General features: G+C 48.1%; 1 protein-coding gene across 1 annotated transcript in view; it reads right to left on the reverse strand.

Moving 5' to 3' along the window:
• Positions 1-218: 218 nt before the first annotated feature.
• The window catches only part of DISP3 (dispatched RND transporter family member 3), a 41,678-nt gene continuing 29,390 nt past the window's right edge, over positions 219-12,506 (reverse strand). Inside the window, 13 exon segments of the mRNA XM_048519570.1 lie at positions 219-1,340; positions 2,325-2,491; positions 3,680-3,793; positions 4,170-4,329; positions 5,041-5,186; positions 5,671-5,797; positions 5,933-6,108; positions 6,345-6,475; positions 8,037-8,218; positions 9,230-9,366; positions 9,618-9,743; positions 10,234-10,395; positions 12,261-12,422. Coding sequence (XP_048375527.1) covers positions 978-1,340; positions 2,325-2,491; positions 3,680-3,793; positions 4,170-4,329; positions 5,041-5,186; positions 5,671-5,797; positions 5,933-6,108; positions 6,345-6,475; positions 8,037-8,218; positions 9,230-9,366; positions 9,618-9,743; positions 10,234-10,395; positions 12,261-12,422 — 2,153 coding nt within the window. The 3' untranslated portion in view covers positions 219-977.

Here is a 12,506-nt window from a genome sequence, read left to right on the forward strand (position 1 = left end):
GAGAGTTCTGAGAGAACTGTGACTAGCTCAAAGTGACCCAGCAGGTTTAATGTGGAGGAGCAAGGTAGCAAACCCCAGTTATCCAGTTTACAGTCCGCCACTGGAATGGGGAAATCAAACCAGGTTATCCAGATTAGACTCCGCCTCTCGTGTGGAGTTCTCCAGATTGGAGTCCACTGCTCTTAACCACTACACCCCGCTGGCTCTCTTGTACTTGGTTGACTACCAAGGAAAACCAGGGTTGCTATTCAGAGGCAGGCAATGGCAAACCACCGCTGCTCCTCTCTTGCATTGAAAACCCCACAAGGGGTCGCTGTAAGTAGGCACTTTCCACCACCCCCAGGGCTAAAAGCAGCTGTGGGGGCAGTTTTGGTCAGGAAAACATCAGCGCTCGGATCTCAGTCCATTCTCCCTTCTGCTGCGGCGGCTTTTTGAAGCTAAACTATGTGCTGGGGGTGGGGCAAAACCACTGGACTCCAAAATAACATGCAGTTTGACCCAAATTCTCCTTCACCTCCCCTCTTCTCCCACCTCTGGCCAAAGGGAAAAAAAATCAGGGTTGGCAGTGGGAAGAGCAATTGTGCCACCTCCCCCCATGGAGACTCCAGTCCCCTGAGAAACAAAAGGGCCGGATCCGAGTGGGGCAGAGCCGGGCTCCAAGCAAAGAAGCAGAGCCGGGCTCCAAGCAAAGAAGAAGTGGAGCCGGGCTCCAAGCAAAGAAGCAGCAGAGCTGGGCTCCAAGGCTTTCAGAGCCTCTGACATCCTCTGTGCACCCTCCCCTGCCCACATGGGACTGACCGAGTGCACAAGCAGCACCTAGGAAATTGTAAGTAGGAAAGAAAGGTCAGATTCCTGGATTCTTCCTGCCCTTTAACATTCATTCTCCGGGGATTCCAGCAGTACTCCAGTTTCAAAAAAAGGAGGGAACGAAGAGGAAATTGTAAGAGATTGCGGGGTGTTTTGTGTAGGGGGAGGAACTATAGGACTGTCCCATTGGGGAGCGGGATCCTGAATCCACTTCTCAGCAACACCAAGCAAAGGCAGAGGCCCACCACCAGGGCCACGAGTACCCCCGCCAGCGCCTTGAGGAAGGAAGTCCGGTTGCGCGTGAAGGCCACAGGTCCCATGATGCTCAGCAGAGCGGTGCTCACAGTGAGAGTGTACAGGATGGAAACGCCCGTGTTGAGGGCCACAATCTTGCCGAACTTCGCAAAAGGGGCGATGATGCAGAAGAAGAGGGGGACGGTCGCAATGACGGTGGTGACGGCGCTGGAAACGATGGCCACCCCAACATGGCGGACTGCCTCGATGGTGCGCCACTGGCGGCCGGAGCTGGGATCCTGGGCGTCACCGGGAGGAGGAAAAGAAAAGAGCATTTATGGGCAAATGGAAACAGGCAGACATGTGTATGGTATCGCATACAAAAATAGTCTGAAGAAAACAGTCAACAACACAGTTGGCAGGTGGAAGGCAAAACAGAGATATTTTAAGCTCTTTTCCTTTGATGAGTCACTTAGCTATGCATCCTTATTTATTATTTTACTTATTTTTTGTGATACTTATGCCCTGCCTCATGTTTTGTTAAAAAATAAAATAAAAACCACAATAAAAACATCATTAATAAAATATAATTTGTTTTATTAAATTTATATCCTGCCCTATGCCTGCAGGGCTCAGGGTGGGTAAGCATTAAAATAGCAATAAAATAAAATCACATTAAAACAGCAATAAAAATCACACTAAAATATCCCCAATCTCAACCCTCACTCCTACCCCCTATCCCCCAGACCATCAGCTATAGAGAGAGGCTAATGAAATGCCTGGGTGAAGAGGAAGGTCTTCGCCACGCCATGTACCATGAAGAAGAGGTACTTGGTGGATCTCTGAGACCATTCCAGATCCTGGGGGCAATCACACAAAAAAAACTATCCCGCAGGACACCTCGGCGGGGGAGGTACTACAGGGGCCCTCCCCCTGTTATTAGTACCTGGGCAGGTACATACAGGTACAGACACTCCTTCAGGTAGGCAGGGCCCTAGCCATTTAGGGCTACCAGTGACTGATTTATTTATGAAACCACTTCATGTTGCAGGGATGGGGGTGGAGTGGGGTGAAGTTGCAGCTTCCCCTCCCTCAAGACAGAAAACCTTCCTGCCCACGGAAAATCAACACATCCAAGATCAAACAAAAGAATTCAGTCTCATTCTCAAATGGAATTCCATTCCAGGGCAGCAAAAGATTCTTGAGGGAGGGGACAATATCATATTCTCCCACTGTATGTGACCTCGGAAGCCCCCTGCAAGGCTTAGACGCCCTCAGCTCACCTCTGCCAGGTGAAGTGGCAGGTTCTCCCCTGCCAGAAGGTATCCTTCCACCAGGTGCACACAGTAGTCCACTGAGGAGCCGACGAGGATGGAGAGAGAGATGGCTTCCACCGCCCCCATCTCCCAGCTGGACCAGTACATTATGGTCACAACAAGGCACACGACTCCTGCAGCAGGGAGAGAAATGGCGTCATCCTTCCTTTAAGATCCACCCCCTCTCCTCCCAGGCAAAGGCATAAAGACCCAGTCTGTATGGAAACGGCACCTCCTTGTTTAGATGCTCATTCCCTAAGTCCAAATGTACTAATTCAGTGGTGAAGCTTCAATTGCAGAACTTTGGAGTGGCACCTGCTTGGAAAACTCCACATGCAGCCCCAAGGTTATACAAATAACTCCCCTCCAGGGATATTTTGGCACAGGAAAATGATGGGGGAGGGGGTGGAGAAATCAGGAGCCCCTCCTTTTCCATGCTGTGGTCTCAATCTGAATTGGGCCTCGCAGGCTTTAAAAATGCAGCTACTATGTGTCTGCAGTAAAAGCAAGCCATATCTGGAAACCCAGAAAAAGGTAGTGCGTAGCTTGGCCTTTACGTTGAAGTCAGTTTGAGAAAAAGGGAAGCCACCATGCAGAGAATGAAAAGAGACCAGAACTTTCAAAAGACACCCCAAACATTTAAAGTTATGCCAAAACATCTGTAAACAAGCCAAACTTGTTAAAACAAAAACTTGGCTTATGGAATTTCCACATTTTGTGGGCGGGGGGACCCATTAAAATTTGTTGTGGGCACCTTCTGAGATTTTCCTTCTCTTCCATGTTCCCTTCAGTTGGAGTGCCTCTATAGAAAACCCACCCATGCCTTTATTGGCATATAGGACGATACAGGTAGGTTACAAAAACAAATTTAAAACAATCCCCAGATAAAATAATAATAGAGAATCTCTTAATAACAGACTGACACAACAAAATTAAAGAGAACAGAGCTATCCTTTAGGGAATATAATTTCCAGTGAAAAGTTGGCCATCGATTCACAAGCTACAGGATCAGAATTATTTAGCAAGTGAAAGATTTTTTGAGCATCTGATATCCTGTCACAGTTTAAGAGAAGAGCATTTGCATATTTTCCCTCATATTGAGTGCAATACAAGAGGGAGTGGGCTAAAGTTTCCAGTTGATTTAAGTTACAGGAGCAGAATCTCTTCGCTCCCTCTATTTTTTTTAATCCACCATATAGCAGCGCTGAGGGCAGAACATTAAACCTAGCCACTGATATGGCTTTCCTAAGGCTGGTGACCACACAAGGGACCCAATATGCAAGTTGGCAAAATTGCGGCCAAAAGAGTTCTGTCTTCCATACCCAAAATGGTGAGTAAGACCGGAAGCAGGAGGAGGACGTGAGTGGTGAAGATGGCCACGGCAGCCACGCAGATCACTAGGGACAGGATGAGACCATACAGGGCACTTTGCACGCCTGGCAGGGAGAAGGTGAAAAAGCGTGAGATGCATTTCTCCCCATGTGCAACCGTTTATCAAGTAGAATAATTGTTCCTGTGTAGGGTAGACAAGTCTGATCTCATCAGATCATGGAAGCTAAGAAGGGTCAGACCTGGTTAGTACTTGGATGGGGGACCACCCAAGAGGTCCAGGGTTCTATGTAGAGGAAGGCGACGGCAAACCACCTCTGTCCGTCTCTTGCCTTGAAAACCCTTTAGGGATCACCATCAGTCGACTATGGCTTGGCCACACTTTCTACCATCCCCTGGGTAGACCATCTCTCACCACCTACAACAAAGGTGGTATCATGACCAGGGGTGGGGGGTGGGGCAGGAAGTCAGAAAGCCACCTGCCTATGATCTCCATGAAGATCTGCTTCCAGTGCTCACAGGTCTGAAAGCCCCGGCGTAACGCCGAGCCTTTGGGAAAGAGACGCAGCTGGTCTTGCAGGAAAGATTCCCACTTGAGATAGTCTGAGTAGGTCTGGAAGGAGGACTTTCCTTTGTAGGTGGTCTGGAAGTAAAAGAGGGAGAGGGCTAGGACAGAAACTTGGACATGTGATAGACTTAGAAATTCACCCACACACAATCTCTGTCTTTGCCCAGAGCTAAGGACAGGCTATCTGATGTTGTTAGACTTAAGCAGGGCTATGTGAGACTCAGGTCAGAAGGAATCCCATCCTCCCTCCCCACTGGCATGCTGACCCAGGCATAGCTCTACGCCTCCACACATTGGCAGGAGTGGCTATGCCGGGGTCTGGAACTGGAGTGGCTACCCAGGTTCTGCCACCAGCACAGCCACACTTGGAGTGGCTCCCAAACTCCTCCAGCACACTGGAGGCAAGTCCATTATCTGCGCATGTGCATTGAAATCCCCCAATCTATTTTTTTTCCAGTTTTTGGAAAAAAACCCAAGTTTGCAGAACTATATGTTTACAGTCAGGATGTCCCTGATCTGCAGATTTAGGTATCTGCAGATTGGGCCACACTTGACAATTATAATATAAAATGAAATCTTTGGTAAAGCTTGTGCCTGCACGGGCAGGCTGGACTCAGATGCACTGTGCATGTTCTATCTTGGAACCGGTACTAATGACGATGCTTGCCACTTTACAAAGATTAAATCAGCACACATTTGGCCTAAATACCCCTGCTCCTTCCGGAGAGCACGAAGAGCATAAAGCACAAGAGGTGAGTGACAGAAGCAAGGCAGGGGAGCCCTCACCGACTCAAAGGCCATGGAGATCCACTGCACTTTCCCATCTTTCACTCCTACGGCACCATGGGAAAGCTGGCCAGGAAGGAGGTTTGGCTCGGGAAGATTCTTACACTCTGGGTGGAGTTTCTGGAGGAAGGAGGAGATGCTATAGCCTGGAAACAGAACAGACCAACATTAATTTTGGTGTGGATAATTGTAGGATATCCTGACCTGGATAGCCCGAGATAGCCTGTTCTCACCTAACGTTGGAAGCAAAGCAGAGAAACTGCCAAGGAAGACTAGAGTTGTTGTGCAGAGGAAGGCAATGGCAAACCACCTCTGAACTTGCTTTGAAAACCTGAGGAAGTCACCATAAGTTGACTGCCACTTGACGGTGCTTCCTACAGAGGTGCAGCTCCAAGGGGGTGGAGGGGTGCACGACACACCGGGCACGCTCCCCTGTGGGGGCATGGCAGGGCATTCTGGGGCGGGACGGGGGCAGAGGACGCACCAGTGCACTGAGTGCTTTCCCCCCTTGCTACGCCTCTGGCTTCCCACCACCACCAATCATAGAGGACCTGAATATATACATCCTAGTTGTGAAAAAACAGGACAAAAGCCAGGATCTCAGGCTGCTCCCACCAAACGAGAACGTACCTGAGGGCAAGCACTGGGCGCCTCCTGGCTTCACCAGCTCCGCGTTCCCGGCAATGGCCTTGCATATCCGACACAAGTTTCCAATCTCTTTGAAGAGATCAAAGCTCTCATCGTAGATGACGCTGCCCTTTCACAAGGAGACAGAAGCAGCAGGAGAGAACCATGTGAGACAAGACTGTTTGGGCCACGGGGAGGGAGGGCAGAGAGGGGGGGGTCTGCTTCTCCCACCCACCCACCCACCCATGCAGGAAGGCCTGTGTACCATATCTCCGATGACATGGTTGTCCACGTGCCGGGTGCGGTTCACCCCTAGTATTCCAAACACGACAAACACCATTGCCCCTGTGTCCACTAACGGCCGAACGGCTGGTTTTCCACAGCCAGAACTTCCACAAGGGTTGAACCCGGAAGTGACTGAAAGCTTGGCTTTGGGAGCGGCTGCAGAGGGGAAAATAAAGAAAGTAGAAGGGTAACCATTACGATTGTGTGAAGTCCGTCTGTTTGCATGGAGTTTTCCACCTTGCCTTCCAGTGAAACATGTTGCAGAAACCCATGTTTTTCTAAATAACCTCAGTGCACCTGGGCTTCTTTCCCAGAAAAAAACAGCTGTGCACATTGACTTACGTTGGAGCAGGGAGATTGTGAGTCCAAGGGAAGTTTGTTCTGCCACTCACCTTTCTCACTGGGGACGAACAAGAAGCCTTTGTTGGGTCCATCTGGGCTGGAGCTCAGGAGGCAGCCAGGAGGCGTCATACACACTCTGCCATGATAAGGGGGTTTGTGCGACTGTGCAAAATAGAGCTTCCTGGAAGAAAGGAGAGTTGTTGATGAACCACAATGCTCCGCAAGAGCATCGTGCCACGCAAGAGCCACTAATTCCTTTGGGGTTTTGAGAAAGGTCCACAACTATACCACTTTCTCAGCGTTCTTTCTTCCACAAGAGTTCTGTTCATTTCACAACAGAACTCAACAGCAGGGAAAGTTTTTTCCCAGGATGGAAATACAGTATAGGGCTGATGAGAATTACGTGCTGGCAGGGGCTGATGAGAATTGTAGTCCATGAACATCTGGAGTGCCATAAGTTGGCCACCACTGGTATAGGGAAATGTCTCAGCCCTTCATTTCTCCCACAGCGATAAAAGTCATAGAAGATGAAAACATATAGTTGCCCTATCTGCAGGAGTCGGGGAAGATCAGCACGTAATACACACCTAACATGCGAACAATAAAATGTTGGCAAATTGGTGCATGAAAAAAGCAATTCATTAGTGGCTCAACTCATTTGTTAGACATGGGAGCCTGAATCACAAATATAACCCAAATAAGGAACAAATGCACATTTATGCATTCAAATTAGATTCAGACTTCAGATACGTTCTTTTCAGATTCACTTCTTTTAAATTCATTTGTCCCATTCATTTTTGTTACTCTAACAAATGGGCCTTTTCCATTTGTAAATGAATGCCCCTCACAATCAGACATTTTTAAGAATGCCAGTGTTACTTTTGACAAAGTAACTTGATAGAAACTGGGGAAGCAGGTAATATTTTTCTACATTTAGAGAAGGAGGAGGAGGAGGAGGAGGAGGAGGAGAGTTTGGAGTTATATCCCCCTTTCTCTCCTGTAAGGAGACTCAAAGGGGCTTACAATCTCCTTTCCCTTCCTCACCCACCCACCCCTCCCCCCCCACAACAAACACCCTGTGAGGCGGGTGGGGCTGAGAGAGCTCAGAAGAACTGTGACTAGCTCAAGGTCACCCAGCTGGCATGCGTTGGAGTGCAGAGGCAAATCTAGTTCCCCAGATAAACCTCCACAGCTCAAGTGGCAGAGCGGGGAATCAAACCTGGTTCCCAGATTAGAGTGCACCTGCTCTTAAGACAGAAAACCTGCTTCTCAACTAAAAGGCAGCCCTTCCGTTCTGGTTTGAAACTGTATATTCTACTCTGTTTACTGTTAGCCTCTTCAAGCCCTTCTTTGGGATAAAAGTAAAATCCAAGTGTTCTAAACCAACTCATTCAACAATCAGTCATGGGAGTTGCCGTTCTGTGGAATGGCTAAAGTTCTAACCCTGAACAACCTACCATCTCCCCATTAAACCCATGTCAGAATAATTTGGACTAGGTGGGTCAATGTTATGGGAGACTGGATCAGGCCCCAAGCCTTGAAGTGTGCTGAGGTCAATGCACAGTACGTTCAAGAGGAAACGAAAGCAAAGCACGCATACATGCGCACAAATGCTTTCAGAAGCTTATTGCTGCACCCACAGGGGCTAAGCACTTGTTTTTGAAGCCTGAAGCCAGAGTTCCCATGAATTTACTTGGAGCTGTTATGTTTCAAGGGGTTTGTGCCCAACCAGGTCAAGTTACCGAGTTCGCTGCTGCTCCTTTGCAGCCACGTAGAAACTGAAGTCAAATTTCCATCCCTTCTTGTTATCGCAGGACAGGGCGGTCATCATCCACTTCTTGGGGCTCGTCTGTTGGAGATGCCCTACTGTGGACATACAAGCGGTCAGCCTCTTGGTGAAGTTACCGAAAGGAACTTTATACACCTAAGCAATGGATTAATGAAAACAAAACACTTCACTACACTTGTCCGGAGCCGGGAACGGGGCACAAAAGAGATTAGCATCGCATTATCTGCCCTGCAACGGGCTGCAGCCAACCTGGCAAGAACGTGCAAAACTGGTCGAGTACCCAAGCAGCAAACCACATGGGAGGCAGTTCTGGTTTGCTGCACCACTTGAGACTGCAGGCAGAGGACTGCATGGCTGAACATCCCTCTCTACCAAAATGTATGAGTCCACAGTGAAACTCACCCTGCATGTATGTGTGTGTGATTCTAGGAAAGGGCAAAGCTATCTAGCCACACAACCACTGGAAATATTACTCAGCATTTCCCATAGCATACTGTGTTTCCCCAAAAATAAGACAGGGTCTTATACGGTATTAATTTTTGCACAAAAAAAGATGCATTAGGGCTTATTTTTGGTGTAGGGCTTATTTTAGGGGAAATACGGTACCTTCATAATTCAGTAAGGCAGGCTCTCGGCAGCCCCCATTGCTTCCCCATCAGGTGTGATACAAGCTGCATTCTCATTGGCAGGGAGCACCTTGCTGGATCACACCATCCTGATCTGTAACTACTGGTAGGGCTTATTTTTGGAGTAGGGCTTATATTTTAAGCATCCTCCAAAAAGCCTGAAAAATCATGATAGGGCTTATTTTCAGGGAAACACGGTAGGCTATTCCACCTGTCACTGCTTATGAACATCTGATCTATAAGGACAAGAAACATGCACTTTTTTTTTCTTTAGAAAAAAGAGAAATTCCAGAAAGCACAGATCTGCACCCACTGTGAATGTCTACATGTATGTAGGGTGAGCTAGGAATACACGCAGTTTCTACACAGAGCCCATAGTGAGGTTCTGGGGAAGCAGAGGTTCCAAATTAGCTTCCCGCTGGCACTCCCTCCTACCAATTTCTGCCTCTGCATTAATGAGAGATCAGTGCCATTTCCCCTATGAGATGTCCCACTATTGAGAGATGTCCTTGCAACTCACCTGAAAAGAGGGGACCTCTCCATCTCCCAGGGACACTGTTTGCCATGGAGCTGAGACAGTGGCATTGAGGGAGAACCTGTATACAGCTGGCCGGCCTTTGCCTTTGGATTTGAAGATGTAGACTGTCCCCTGGGGGTCTGGAGAACACAGCAAGTAATATCAACCAGGAGGAGTGAGTTTGGTAACAAAAATCATTGCAAATGAAGAAGCACGGGGTGTGATCTTTGAGCAGGCTTGACTGAGGCAGCCCATTAACTGGATTCCCCCGTCGGTGTTAACAATTCTCGTATTCCTTTACGGTGAACAATGGGGAGGCAAAGCCAAGGTCTGAGTGCATGGAGTGCTAATGGATAAGGACAGATAAGAGCGTGCATGCTCACACACTCACCCTGCAAAGCCCTGTCACCTGCTGCACTCCCACGGACACCCCACGGCAGTCCCGATCCCCGTTTCTTCTTCTCCAAAGAGGTGCGGATGTTGTTCTGCAGATTACGGGGCTTTTCCTGAAACAAGCCTGTCGCACAAGGTTAGTCAGGGAAGAAAGGCGACCCAGGACAAACAGGGGTTAAGCATGGCTTCTGGAACCCCATATCAGTGAAAGAACTTCCTACTACCCATTGAATTATGCCATCAGTATATCCCTTGATCAGTTGTTGAAATTGGGAAGCAATCCACTCAGTCTAGACAACCTTGCAGGATTATTGTGAAGCTGTAACTGCACACTTGTTTATCACCCTTTGGGCTAAATGGTAATGAAATATGCTCTCTGGGAAGAGCAGGGGTCACTGGGGCACTGGCGAGGGGATAATAGTTGTGCATTTCCTGTGTTGTGCAGGGGTTGGACTGGATGACCCTTAAGGTCCCTTCCAGTTCTATGCTCCTATCTCTTGAAGCAAAGCAGCTTTCCAGAGCTGGCCCTAACAGAACAAACCAAGTTGGGATTTACATGCAGAACCAGCGTCCTGCAGTTTTCTGCCATTGTCTCTCAGGGTGGTGGAACTCACCAGAGCAGGTGACACAGGAGATACCCTCCGCGCTCAGGTTGTACTTGAGGTCCAGCAGTACCTGGATGTTGGTGTCAGGCCTAAACAGGAGGGGGGCACGGCTGGCTGGGCGAAGTCGGCTGGCGAAGAAGATGGAGAAGATGAGAACAGTCAGGAACAGCCCTGGAAGAAGAGACAGAATGAGAATCCAGGCACAGTTAACTTTTATATATAACAAAAAAAAATCACATTAAACACAATTAATTAAATACTACTAATAATACACACACAATTACAACTCAAGAACATGTGCAGGTAATGAGATTTATACATATATATCCAAATAATGCCTTCAACTTAATTGGGAATGTTCTCAGTTGTTTCTTATTAATTTGCTGAAACCATCATCATCATCATCATCATCATCATCATCATCATCATCATCATCATCATCATCATCATCATCATGATGTTACTAAATACCACAATTTGAAAAGCAAGATTCAGCAACTCCGGCACAAACCAGCTGAGGTCATCCCAGGGGGAATCAGCACCCTGGGCAGCACTCGAAACATCTGCAACTCGACAGAATCAACATCTGTCAGAGTCAGAAGGCAGCCCTGCTGGAATCCGCATGAATACTACGCTGATACATTACAATGTCCTAGGACTCTGGGTGAGGCTCAAATTGTAATGAAAGGCCAACAACCAGATAAGAACTGACAGCTGTGATATTAAGCAAAAATAATTAAATACTAATAATGACATAAAAACCAGCCCAGATCTATTGATCTAAACATTTGCATTTTACACCTCTTCCCATCCACCAGATCTGACACGAAGACTAACAAAAATACCAAAAAACCCCATCAAACCAATTCAAACATGATGGAGGTAAATCGAGCTTCAAACACATAACAGTTGACTGAGCAGCAGATAACGGATTGAGTAGAGTGTGTGGGGGGAGGTTGCGGAGGGGGAGGAAACTAGCAGAAGCGGCAGTATTTTCCAACCGGCCTACTCAAAAGGGCTCCCCACAGCTTTATATGTAAAAACATTTTAACGCACAGAAAAAGAAAAAAGATTGGGAACATTTCATTTGGAAGGTGATTGCTGTATAAACTGTGGCCCATTGAGCCGAACGCCACCTGTCAACCGGAAACAGCGGCCTTCCAGGTGCTTAATCAACCTCTTGGGTTCGCCGTTTACCTGATAGCAGCAAAAACAGGGCGGCAGGTTGATGGTCCTGGGCAGGCCGCCGCAGATGGCTAGCAAACTACTTTCGGCTGAGTGGGTCATTAAGTTGTGCAAATTGCTCGAAAATGTATGCAGGCATTTCCCACAAAAGGTGCAAATGATTCCATACATTTTGTAATAAGGACTCAGCGCCAAGTTTCCGTATCAAGTAGAGCTGCGTCTGGACCGGACCTTGTCACTTCTCAGGATTCGTATTTCCTTTCAACCTGCTTCATAGCGATGCCAGGATTTAGTCAGCATTTTGGATTTCTCAGAGAGGCAGAAACGGTTAAAATGCCTGACTGGGACCCGAAAGACTTTGGTTCAAACAGGAAAATCGCCCACTATAAAAGTTGAGGGGGTAACCCTGGGCCATTTGCTCATCATCTTGGCCTAACCTCTCTTGCAGGTTATTATCTTGAGGATGAAATGGGGGAGGAAAGAACCGGGACTATTCCCTGAACTGGTCTTGGAGGAACGGTGGGACAGCTATGTGAGCGATGACCCTCTGCCCCAAAATATCAGGTTCCATCTCACTTCTTCCTCACACAAAGTGAAGAAGAAGAGGAGGAGGAGGAGGAGGAGGAGGAGGAGGAGGAGGAGGAGGAGAAGGAGAAGGAGAAGAAGAAGAAGGAGAAGAAGAAGAAGAAGAAGAAGAAGAAGAAGAAGAAGAAGAAGAAGAGCAGGCAGTCAAATCACACCTGACTCATGGTGACTCCCTGTGAAGAAAGTGTATTCCACTCACCCAGCATGATAGCCATTTGATCTAGGGTTTCTGGGGCTCAGGTTCAAAACACGCACGCTGTGCTTACCGACAACCAGCCACCTGCTCTTCACAGCCGACCACAGCACCCAGCGCTGGAGGAGCTCTTGTACGTGAGTGATCAGGTGACCCCGACTGTCCTTCTTGGTAGGCAGCTGCAGGCTCTCAGGCAACACCGAGACCAAAGGGACATCCCCCATTTCCCAGGTGACTATCGGAGGCACAGAGAACAAACTCAGGAGGCAAAGATCTCAAATGAAAGCTTCGCATTCCACATCCAGTCCTGTCCCGTCCC

The sequence above is a fragment of the Sphaerodactylus townsendi genome, linkage group LG16 (assembly GCF_021028975.2).
Source record: "Sphaerodactylus townsendi isolate TG3544 linkage group LG16, MPM_Stown_v2.3, whole genome shotgun sequence".
NCBI lineage: Eukaryota > Metazoa > Chordata > Lepidosauria > Squamata > Sphaerodactylidae > Sphaerodactylus > Sphaerodactylus townsendi.